The 12,689-nt window shown below is 41.2% G+C and overlaps 1 protein-coding gene across 1 annotated transcript in view; it reads right to left on the bottom strand.

Moving 5' to 3' along the window:
• Positions 1 to 2,956: 2,956 nt before the first annotated feature.
• Positions 2,957 to 12,689, bottom strand: part of TAF4B (TATA-box binding protein associated factor 4b) — a 71,079-nt gene continuing 61,346 nt past the window's right edge. The window contains exon 15 of the mRNA XM_050971371.1: positions 2,957 to 4,898. Coding sequence (XP_050827328.1) covers positions 4,734 to 4,898 — 165 coding nt within the window. The 3' untranslated portion in view covers positions 2,957 to 4,733. The remainder of the gene's footprint in view (positions 4,899 to 12,689) is intronic.

Genomic DNA, 12,689 nt, shown 5'->3' with positions numbered 1-12,689 from the left:
GAGCTGTGGGACTGTGGGATGGGGCTGGGGAAGAGAATAGATGACCATTTTTGATGGGGTGTCCAGCAGGAACTTTGGGTGGCTCTGCCAGGGAAACATCACTTGGAAGATGGGAGGCACCTACTGTTATAAGGACCTTGCAGAAAACCTCTGACTGAAGTAGGACTTAATGGTGAGTCTTAGCCACCATGAAACACCAACTTCCTGCAAGGATCCTCCTGGTGCAGAAAGTAACAGCCTCAGGGCAGTGGGTTGACCTGTGCCACCATCTCCTTCCACTCCAGAATAACCATTAAAGTCCAGGATGAAAGTCTTCCTTTTCCTCCCTACTTCACAGCAAAAAAACCTTTCAAAACCAGGCTTCCCAGAAGAGGAACTGTCAAGCTGTTATAACTCAGTCTTTACATAGAGTATTTCTTTTTAGAAGTTACTCAGTCATCCTTATACACACAGAGTACATGTATATTCACACATAATTACTTGAAAAAAATACTTCCATCCTCCCTTCCAGCTTCTAAGAACAGAAATAATGTTTCTCATGAGAAGAGACTGGGTAGCAAAGTTATCAGCTAACATGCCCGAGTAGCTACGAAGAGCAGGCAGTGAGTGATCATCTCATGCCTGCAAGAGAAGAGAAGAGGCCACAGGATAAATCTGAAAGGAAAAGACGAAGTTTATTGCTTATTCCTTCAGTGTTACAAATAGGATGCTTATCTAGGTTACTGAAGGCCTGCACCAAGTGAAACACTGGCATTGTGGCCTGCACACAAGCAGCCTTTGTATCCAGTGAGGGAGGGACAAGGCACTGACACGTGGTAATGAACCCAGAACCCAAAGTGTCAAAACTGACAGGTCCGGTGTGCTGTGCTCTTCAGTCTTGGTACTCAGCTTTGCACCCCTCAAAGGAGTGAAGCCTTCACTACAGGCTGTAGTTATTTCCAGAGCTACAGCCGTGGGACCTGGGCTAACAATGGCATCCAGCTTTCACAGCATGCACAGACATCGTGCGCTACATGCATGGGGAAGAGTGTGGAGCACTTGGCCTCAGAAACCCAGCAGCCCTCATTTGAAAAGCTGCTGGGAACAAGCCTGTTTCACCAAGTCCAATCACTTGGACTGTCTTCCCCTTCAGGACATCCTCACTTGCTTTAGTCTTTCTCTCTTCACCCCAGTGATTACAAATGAAGGGGAAAGCAAAGAACAGAGCAAAGAAATGAACCTGGAGAACAGCTGACAGCACTTTTGCTCAGCACAGTGCACTCACATGGCAGGACACAGGTGCCTACAAAGAGAGGGGGCCTAGAACAACTTGATGCAAACTGTAGCCTTAAGCTACTCGTGTCAAAGTGTCCAAGAGAGTGCAATGGCTTTGAGGAATCATCCAGCACTGTCTCACGATCCCCTGCTACCTTCCTCATTAAACCTCCAACAAAGCTGCAGGGTGTGTTAGTGCACTCCAGCTAGGCTTTCCCATGGGGAGAAGGGAAAAGCTGAAGTCAAAGACAGTGCAAAGGGCTAGATTCAGTGCTAAAACTTGAAAATGGCAATAAAAGGAAAAAGCAGCAGTTAGAGAAGAAACATTATAGGCCCCCTTTTGTCATCAAGTAACACACAAAATTTGGCATAGAATGGTGCTGAGATAGTAGTAAAGAGCAAGCAACAACAGCTTTCTCCCCCAACTGTATACCTTTTTCTTTGAAGGTTGAGCACTTCAGTGGCAGGGATAGTTGCCCAGCCAGCTCAGTGCATCAGAAACAGCCACTAGGCTAGCAGGCCAGCTGGAGAGCAGGAAGTGCCTGGGGCAAGTTTTAGAGCCCTCCCAGCACCGGTGGCACAGACAGTTTCCCTAGGTTCCCAGGCTTGAACATGAGCACACTGAGAACTGAAAGGCAAGGCAGCATGATAGCAGGTTTTGTCCTCATAACTTTATTACTGCGATTTCAGTATTCCCATAAAGGGGAGGAAGAGCATGGAAAAGCATGGAAGTGAACCCCTGGTGATCTCTCCTTTAATTCCTGATGTAGCCACTTTAGAGGACACTTTTCTCAGAAGCAAAGCTGAGCTCATCTGGGGGGCAGGATGAACCCTTGGCAAGGAGACAAGTATTTTCAGTTTTTGCACCAAGGACAAAGTTGTCCCTGTCTGAAATTAGGCCTAAAGACTTGCTGAAAAACCTTTTTGAAACATCTGCTACTCCTTACAGTATAAAATTTTGGATTTGAGAGGTCTTTTGGGAGTGGGGTGGGTGTGGACATGACACATGGGGGAAGAGGAAGCACACAGGGAGAATCTACTGGTGAGAGACAACTTGTTCTGGCAGCAATAAAAGCATGTGATCTGCATCATAGGCAGGCCATAAAAACACCTGAATCATCCATAATCCCTTAGATATATCTATTTATCAATTATTTTCTCCAACATATTTCACTTCAGTATTGCACTGGTTTCAAGAGAAAGAGGCAGGCCAATTTGCAGATGCTCTCTGTGGTTCTCCAGCCTGCATTTAATTAATTGCGAGTTGCTTTAAAAATAATCTAGGACAGTGCTTCCACAGCACATTACTGAAGTCTGACACAGATCATGTTTTTGCTTTCCAGAACATGTGCAAAGCTCTCACCTCTGCCCAGCTGTTACCCAAAACCCCCACAGCCCAGTCTCTGTGCTGAGAGGAGAAAATCAGAGACATTTCTTTTTCTCCCTGCTCACCCCTCCCCTTTCCAGCAATCCTTTTCTCTGTCACCTACTTCTGTTTAAAACCCCTTCAAACAGAGATGTTCATAGTTAATATGTTACATGGGGAAACTGTGCCAGCTCCTGCGATGGGCAGACAGCTGGGACTGGCTCTCCAAGTCACACCATTAGTCATGGTGCTGACAGCTTCAGATGCTGAACTTCTCACGTCAGGAAACAAAGTTACCAATTTATTATTTTTTATAAAATAATTGCTTTAATGCAGTATTTAAAATAATTTTAAACATCTGATCAATAAGATAACAGTACACAAATATGGAAAATGCTGCACTTTACATAAAAAGTAAAGCTAAGCATTTAATAATACAAAAACAATTTTGCCAGATGTCATCAATATCTTGCAAACTATAGTCAAAGTACTACTTTTCTTATTTATATATATGTGTGCTATATATACATATATAAATAATTTACAGCATTCATTTACTAGATTTGTTTACTACTGTTCTAACAAAAACCAACATAACCGATTCACAACTTCGTGAATTTGGTCACCATCTACAGTGGTTCTGACAGTGCAGAATAGTTGTGTAAATAGTTGCTTCAAGTTTTGAAGCAGCATGCCAAGTAACCCTAGGAAGCTTGTTTCTTGTCAAAGAAAAGAAAATTCAGCAGGAAGCCATTCAATAGTTGGTTAGAGCATGGTGCTAATCATGTTCTGTGTTCGATCCCTGTGCAGGCCGTTCACTTTAGAGTTGGACTCGGTGATCCTTGGGGTGGGTCCCTTCCAACTCAGGATATTCTGTGATTCCATGGATGCAGTCTGTCTTTCCCACCAGTCCTGGGAAACAGCCATGCTATACAGTGCTGTGTCACGAAAGGCAACATGTTTGGAGCCTGGGGAGAAGGGTGACCCAGAGGGCTTTCCTTCCACCACAAGGCAGTCTTTACCAGCAAGCAGACAATCTTTGAACCTGTTCTAAAAGTCTCTATAATCCAGAGTCCTCCTTCTCACTGAATAGGAACAAAGCAACTGTCTAAATACTTTCTATTTGAGAAGCTTCCCTGTTACACCACATTAAAGTATTAAAACAATATTCTAAAGCAGTGAATCCTGTACTTTGCAAACACTGCTCCTCTCCAAGGAGAGTCTTCAGCTCCGGAGTTTCGATGCATCTCAACTTTTTCCTTTTTTGTAGTCAGAACAGGTTTTATTAATATCTTTCCACATCTATGCTCAAGTTCAATGCTATTTTTTGTATCCACAGAAAGATAAACTGTTTTTTCTGTTTACCCTCCCTTTTTAGAATCTTTTACTCCTTTTATTTTTAGTAACTCTAAATTTTCCATGACCATCCAAGTATGCCCTAACTACTCTGTGTGGTGTACTTCAATCACAAGAATGACTGATTTATTCTCCTTCCCTCAGTCACTTTCTCAGAGGAAAGGCTGAGGGCAACTGAGGCAAAGTGCGGGGTACAAAGGACCCTTCATTCCTTTTGCTTGCTACTCTGATCTTCACAAATGAGCATCCAGTAGTAATTCTAAACCCAGAAAATTTAAGATGTTGAGTCACACAGGCAATACATTAGCATGTTTACTGACTGCTGGTTCATTATTAAATACAGTTGCCATGCTATGCTGTGCCATTATAATGATATTTGTTTCCCTAAATAAGACGGGGTTGGAAGGTGGCACTACACATAGAACAGATGTTGCAGACTCTGGAGTACTGAAGCAAGTGGCATACATAAACTAGGGACACTTCTCAAGCCCTCAGAGCTTGTAAGACAGTTCAATGCAAGCAGATAGGTACTTATGTGTGCAGCTCAGTGTTTTCACTGGTTTACAGACAGATTTAAGCCAAGTATTATTAAAAACCTTACAGGTGCTAAGTTAGGTATTTAATAAAAATGTTGATCTGTAAACAAGAGTTATCCTTACAACGGATCATTTTCCAGAAACTGGAATTTTAAGACAGTGCAACAATGCTTCAGTGTCATCTTTGGCAGTAGACAGCACGGTGAAATGCAAGATTCAAATCACTTCAGAAGGGCACGGTACAAGCGTAGAGAATGCTTCATCTCCCTCTCTTGTTCCATGCAGAATATCAAGTCCCTGAGACAGACACGGGTTACTCGTGGACAGAGCATCTGCTTCGTAAGGCTAAAACCTGATGATCCAGCAATTCCATTGCTTTTCAAACCCTAAACGGGGGAGAGAGGAAGAAAAAACCCATCAGAAACATTAGAATTTCATGTAAATAGAAGTTTTAACTAAACTGGTTGGATTATACCGCCTACTTGTATAAAACTAGCCCACTGATGTTCAGCTTTCCACGTTGAAAACCAGCAATCCAAAAATCCTTGCAGATTATATACTGAAAAAGACAAAGCAAGCGCTTGCCAGCTTATTTCAGTCAAAGCAACCACAAAGTCCTTTCTTCCTTTAAAATTATACTAATATGGTAAGATATGGTATATGATATATAGTAAAATAACTGCTGTTTCACTGAAGTCTGCTAAACAAACTTGCACTGAGAAAGCATCAGCCAACTATGAAGAAGGTACTAACACAGTACCTATGCAGAGTCCCAGGTCATGCACAGCTCTTACTACCACTTGCTCCAGAGGTTTCCATCTCTTAATGAGGAAAACTGTCACTGTCAGTGCACCCTAGCTTTGGAAAATGGCCAGGTGAAACTCATCCCAGCCATCATCTGTGCTCTGTCCTTTAAGAGGGCAACAAATACTCAGTGAAAGCATCCAGATATTCAGAACACTGTATTTGAGCCTTTCCACCTCAGCCAGCTGCTTTGGTTATGAAAATACAGTTGGTAGGAGATGATGACATTGAATAGTTTTGTATTCAAGCTACTGGAATGAGCAAACCCCACACTTTCCAAAATGCCCCAAGATTTATTATTAGGGGTGGGGAAGAGGAAGATTACCATGAGCTGCACAATAGACTGGCTACTTATCTTGGAGCCAATCTGTGCTGCACAGCCAGTCTCTTATCACTACTGGAGGGTTCTTGGTAATGAATGTAATTTGTACAAATACGAGTGCTCAGTCTCTGTAACTTCAGCAGGGCAATGCCTGCCAGCATCAACACCACTTGGAGATGGTGTTGCTTGGATGCAGTGTTAACTATATCAATTCTTACCCTAACACTCTCTGCAAGACTTCAGCAAAATGACTTTGCCCACTTTGCTTAGAGAAATCTGTTTAAACCCCCCATTTATTAGAAATGACTACCAGTGCTAGACTACATATAGCAGCAAATGCTACTGTTGTTAGGGTGGAAGCATTGAAATTTATTAAAAATAAAAAGAGATTCACCAGAGAGCACGTGCTAGCCACAGAAAACCCAGGGCACATTGCAGAAATGGAAGCTGTATTTTTTTACAAGCAGCACGCAGGGTATTCAGCACCATTTCATTTGCTTTACAGTCAATACTATTAAACACTATGAAATGCCATCATTTGAAACTTTCAGTTTGTTAAATGGCTCGGAACAAATGCATGCGTGGGGAAGACTGCTGGCCACATTGCACAGAGGGCACTGCTGTCCTGGTAAGACACAAAAGGGTCACAGTTCAAGTTTGTCATATGACAACCCTGAAGGATCCAGGGAAAAGATAGCTCTGCAATGCAGCTGCCAGCACGGGTTGAAAAGGAGGTCAGTCCAACAGGATGCAGCAGAAGGCCTGAGGCAATGTTATAAATGAAACAAACCCCAAGGGTTTTCAGTAACCCAACAGCAATGTCCTTTATCATTCAAAGAACTTTACTGAGGTGAAAGTATTTTCTCTCTAAATAAGTCATTAGACTGGAAGTTTTACCTTTAAAAAGACACCAAACAAAGCCACCTCAATTCTGTTCACTCTTACAAAAAGGGAGATACACAGCACATATCGCCCAGCCTGCTTTGGAAGCTGCTGTAGCTGCTCTAGCTGCAAGATGCTACAACAAGGCAGAAACTGCCTGAGTTTGAGACAGAGTTATGGATTTGTTTATTCTTAAATTCCTACCCATCATGCCCATTGCAGAGACATAAAACAATATTATGCTGTAATACCACATCCAAAGTCAAAGCTTGTCCTGGGCCCCTGTTTACTAAGACAGCCATTCACAGTTCTAAGTTTCCCACAGCATCACTCTGGCTTATCAAAGCTACCAAGCACAGCATTTCAGGGACCAGGGAGCTCTTCGACAACCAACAGCTCCTACCACAACCAACAGCTCCTAACACTTTAAAAGAGAGTGTCCTTCTCTCAAAGTACATGTTGGTTTAAAATTAAAGAAGCCAACAGACAGCCTAGGTCATTCAAGTCCAGATAGGGACCATGCTGGGGAGCCAACTTTTAAGTGAATCTATGCAGTCCTGAGCACCATCTCTTGTTAGCTACTGTCTTCCATAGTTTGTATTGAAACACTGTTTTTTCCTGGTTTTGTTTTGGAACTTTGGACCAAGCAGTGGTCCAAGATCTGCACATCCCAAAGAACCATCACAGACCCCTCTGTTCATGTCCAAGACTTATGAAATGTCCAGCTGTGAGCTCTCAAGCTGACACAAGGGACACTTTAGGGGAGGGTCGTCTGCTGCTCCACTTGAGTGAATTCCTATTGGATAGGAAGTCAACCTTGTCTGGCCCTAGGCAACAGACAGTAATCCTCTCCTTTAGATCTCATATACCCCTTCCTGAAAAGCAGGAAACTTTTGAGACCTGAAAAACACTATCTGACTCCTCTATTAAGCTTCTTCCATTTGGGCAGCAACCACCTTTGTCTTGCTGTTTTGGGGGATTGTTCACTGCTAGTCTTCAGCATACCCCCAAGACAGCTTTGTCTGTTTCTAGGGGAAAAGTGTTGCTCTTCAACCAGGTCACAGACAAGTATAAAGATAAACAAATAGAAAATGCATCCCTGTAGAATCAATTCTAACAAAGGGTACTGCAATTGGCCTGTATCCCCCTACTGCAACATCTGATTATTAGTGCTCTAACTGGCAACAACTTCTTTTTTTTCTCGCCTTTTTTTTTTTTTTTTTTTTTTTTTTTTTTTGTTACCTTGAAGTTCCTGCCTTTGAGTAAACCCTCACCATCCTGCCTTCTTTCCATAAGGGAAATGACAGAGACACACAGCCTAGGAGGGCCAACTACCAGTGTAGACTCTACCTGTCAGCCTGGATATCCCAGCTGACAAATCCTGTTTGTAAGCCAGGTGAAGCACTACAGCAGTGTAACTGCACCACTGTAAACCACCCATCCCAGTACTGAGACAACAGCTGGCTTAAAATCAGACCCAGGAGGTCACAACAGCAGCATTCCTGCTTTTGAACTATCCTCAGAATTGAGCCCAAATCAGCACCTTTTCCACAGCAGCACACTGTCACCCTTAGAGCCTTTATAAAAACCTGACAGAGATCAATTACACTCACTTGGCAGCAGAACCCATTGTTGTGCTCCTGCTGTAGTCCCAAGCTGTTGAACAGCCAGTTTCATTCAGAGGTTGCTCTGGAAATCTGTTTAAAGATCTCTAGAGCTCTCTCCAGTGGCTGGATGGAGAATGAAATAACAATTCTCTGAAAAGGCAAGAGTGAAGTTAATACAGAGCCATCACTCCCACCTTACTTCTAGTCTGCAAGGTATCTGGAGCTTGGCATCTGCAAGTTTGGATCATGGATACCAACAAGGATTGAGCTATTCCACAGGCCCTGACACAAAGCTCATAGAAGTCTGCAGACATTTCCCTCCCCACCAAGTTCCAGTCAGGTTCAGCGAGCTGTTCCTGGTGGAGTACACACTCCCTTCCCGAATTCAGTGACTTCACACCAATCAAAATTCAAAATTTTAAAACTCTAGGGAGGGAGACACTTTAAGGGAGAAAAGTACTCAGTCAAATGTTTAAAAGTCAAGCCAAGAGTTCTCATTTCAATTTTTGGTGTGGCATAAACATATCACAGGCCCAGAGCCAAGATCCCAAGAGAGCAAACTGTTATTGCAGCTCTGCTGCACATTATAAAAATACCACCAGCAGAAGGAAGCAAACTCATGAAACACTTTTCAATGACATCCCCAAACACTGAAAAATGACAGCTGGGTGCAGCAGAGATGTTGCTGAAAGGTGGTAAGAGCACCTAGTGAACTGAAGCAAAAGCTTCCAGGTTCAACCCCCATTTCTGTCATGTGTGGTCACACTGAGATCAGTGATATCTAGTGTATGCTGTACTTGGTTTCCCAGCTGTAAAACACAAGACACATTCCTGTCTTATAGGAGGAAGGGTTAAAAAAACCATTAACACATTGTGTTCGAGCACTGACCTTAGTCTCCTCCAACAGCCAGGGGGAAAGGAACAGACCCTGGCAAAATTGTGACATTTTTGCTCATACACAAAAGTGCCTAATGTAGGCCAGAGAAAACAAAATGAAAGAAGTTGGTAGCAGTCTGGTGGCAAGCTAGCCTACTGATGCTGCCTATTCTAACAAACCTTGGTCTGACAGAAATACTCCCACATTCACAACACTAAAATATTATGTGACTGAATATTTATAGGATTCTTTTTTAAAAAAGAATAAAGTTGGTTGTTAGGTTTGGGGATTTTATTTTATTTTTTACCTTATAGACCATTAGAGTAGCTCAAGCCAATGGCTGAAAGACTCAGATCTCTATACCCAGACTGCTTCTTGTGCAGCTGAAAACAAATGTGTATTTATGATGTTATCTGCAGCCTACAAAAAAGCCTCACAGAGTTGTCAGATCTATATAATAGAAAACTCCATTCAATTACACATTTTTCTTCAGATTTCATTGCAACATTCCTACAAGTCTTTTCAAATGTAGGCAACAACATGTTTTACATATTGAAACAAATTACTGTGAATGCAATGTCAGTTTATTCACTATTATGCCCAAGATTCATGTACGCATGTCACTTCTTATGGGTACATCAGATGCTTAATCTGTACCTGGAGGTAATGAATCCTATACAAATATGTCATGTTAGTTAACAGACAATTATTAAGCTGAAATTTTCTGGCTCTTTGCCACATCATTTTAAGCAATGTATTGTCAACTAAATTATAAATCTCTTGACCCTTCACATGTCATCAACATTTGTGCATTACCAATACATTCAGCCTAAAGCTACAATGCAATTAGTCATTTAAATTGCAGATCTCTTTCACATATAAGAAGAATTAAGTTCCTCTCTAGCAAAGAGAAGGCATGATATGGGCCAATGAGCTGTATTTCTGAAGTGTGTGAATGGCATTTGAGAATATTTTTGCCTATTTACATGGGGAAAAAATTCAGATCAAGTGTATAGCCTAGACTGACAGGCACCAGGAAATTCAGCACAGAAACTGAAACTCTTTAGCTGACAGAGCTGTGCTTTGTTAGGTCTTGAAACAGGTAACTAAGATGCTGAAGACATTTTATAATTGCAGTAACTTTTAGCTCCCTTCTTCCCCAAAGGTATGACCATGTCATAGACACTTCAGTTGTCCAAGAGCTTAAATAAGAACCAGAAATTTAAATCAAGAGTCTGCATACATTAAGCATATGCAAAGTAGAAAAAACCTCACCCTACAGTATCACTTAATAACCTGTGGGCTGGGGGAAGAGGTGACAGAGACAGAAAGAGACACAGAGAAAGTGAGGGAAAACACTGAAGTATAGAAACAGATTTTGTAGCCTCGTTATGAACACCCACTTATATATAAGTAGCCCAATTTGAAGTGATTGCTTTTAAATTAATTTTACACAGCTTCTAAGAAAATACTTTAGCAGACTATCATGTACCCATGCCAAAGACCAGACAGTGGTCTCACTGCACAGGGAGCTATCATTTGCTACAGAGCTAATTCATGCCTTTAAATTCACACTTAGACACAGTCATGTCCTTAACACCAGTACTGAAGCTGATGAGTTGTGCTAATGTTCCCTCATCAGAAGAGCTTATGGCCAAAAAAAAGTGGCAGTAGCTTCTACAGTTACCACTTATAAGAGCATAAACCCCTCCTGGAAATAAAATAAAATAAAATAATAATAAATAAATAAAATAAAATAAAATAAAATAAAATAAAATAAAATAAAATAAAATAAAATAAAATAAATAAAATAAAATAAAATAAATAAATAAAATAAAATAAATAAATAAAATAAAATAAAATAAAATAAATAAAATAAAATAAAATAAATAAAATAAATAAATAAAATAAGCAATTGGATTGTCACACACCAGAAAAAACAAATCATGTCTCTTCCCCGGCCACTTGGAAGAGTTGGGTTTACTTCCATTCTGCAGAAAGGACTTGTTTCTCAAAGGCTTAGTTCTTCCTCAGTCAACCTAAAGAACATTTGCAAAGCTCAAACAAGCACCGTGTATAGAATACGTTTCATCAATGTGCATACCAGCATCCCAAAGCTGTAAAGCAAGAGGGGTAAGTTTAAGTTCTGCTAACAATGATCAGATGTGGCAGACACAAGAGAAGATGACAAGCTCATTTCCTCCACCCACAGTCAATACTAAAAATGGAACAATGACCACTGTGGTAAACAAGGCATTTCTTCCATTTTTGCTTGCCAGACTTCTTTGCAGAAGGAGAATGCAGGAAGTGTGGATTGCTGTATTACATGTGCACAACCCTGGAAGTTATCACATTATTTTAAGTATGTTGGCAGGGCTGGGAGTTTGACAGAAAGGGAGTATTTGAATGTCTCTGCACTGATCACAGCATATCAGCTGCATGATTTACTAATGTAGCAACTACTTGCAGTAGCTTATGTTTCCACAGCAAAGTCAGACTGCCTGTGATGAGGCAAGACCCACACTTACCAACAGAGCAGCTAGTCTTAGCAGGGGACTAGCAGTATCTGGAAAGAAAATTTTCCTTTGCCATTGGATCTGGCAAAATACAAGCAGTATCTGGAAAGAAAATTTTCCTTTGCCATTGGATCTGGCAAAAAAAGAAACAAAAGAGATGAGCTGTACAAGACTGAGTCAGTCAGTGGAACCAACCTGGAGGAAAGCAAGTGAAGAACCCAGCAGCAATAGCACTTCGGGGCAGGAGAGACTGCATCACTTTTCAGTGCTTAAGGTGTTACCATGGAGCCAGAAAAGCAATGCAAAGCAAGTGTTCTACCCAAAAAATTACACAGAAGTACTGGTGTTCAACTAAGTTTTCCTATACAAAGTAGAAGAAGGGCTCAGCCACAGTATTCAGATGACGACCATAAGTGTAACAGCCAGTCTGTTTCTGAGTCTACTTTCAGAAACATCTGTAGACTTTTTTCCTCCCTGGTGCATGATTCTGCACAAATACACAGCTCTTGGTTCAAGGCCAAAGATGACCTTGCACCCAAGACACCTCTGAATAGAAGGAAACAAAGTTTAAGGACTCTTAACTGTAGTCTTCAAATTTCTAAGATTTCAGTTACAGTGGAAGTGAGAAAAAGCTGTTTCCAAAATGGCTTTGTCTACAGAAAAACAGTAAAACTTAATGAAAAATAAAAAAAAAAAAATCCTTGACTATTTATCAGCATTGAAAACATTATGGGGTGTGTTACCAGCCAGTAAAAGCTATGAAACAGAACAAAGAATTGGGAAAATGAGTCTGTGGTTTCAAGTTTACTTTTTTCTTATTTGTTTTAGAAGTCTCCTCCCTTCCCAAGATGAGTTAGTTTTCAATTCTTCCTACCCTTTAATTCATTACTGTTTACCACATGCCCTCAAACTAAGGGAGGAGGAGAGGTGGGTAACAAATGCACAAACCCCAAGACACATATAAATGAAATCCAAAGGCCTCCCCTATTCATTGTATCCAAAAGTGTCCAGAGGGATAAGAATGAGAGAGATGAAGATATTGCCACCTCTGGATTACAAGTAGCACCAATTAACACATTTTCACAACAGAGGGACTTTCTTACCAAGGCTTTCTCAAATTGCTCTTTCTGAACAATATCATTCAAATGTTAAGCTGCAGTGAAGAGAAC

This window comes from Serinus canaria, chromosome 2, assembly GCF_022539315.1.
Source record: "Serinus canaria isolate serCan28SL12 chromosome 2, serCan2020, whole genome shotgun sequence".
In the NCBI taxonomy this organism is placed as follows: domain Eukaryota; kingdom Metazoa; phylum Chordata; class Aves; order Passeriformes; family Fringillidae; genus Serinus; species Serinus canaria.
This window is presented reverse-complemented; position numbering and strand designations above follow the sequence as displayed.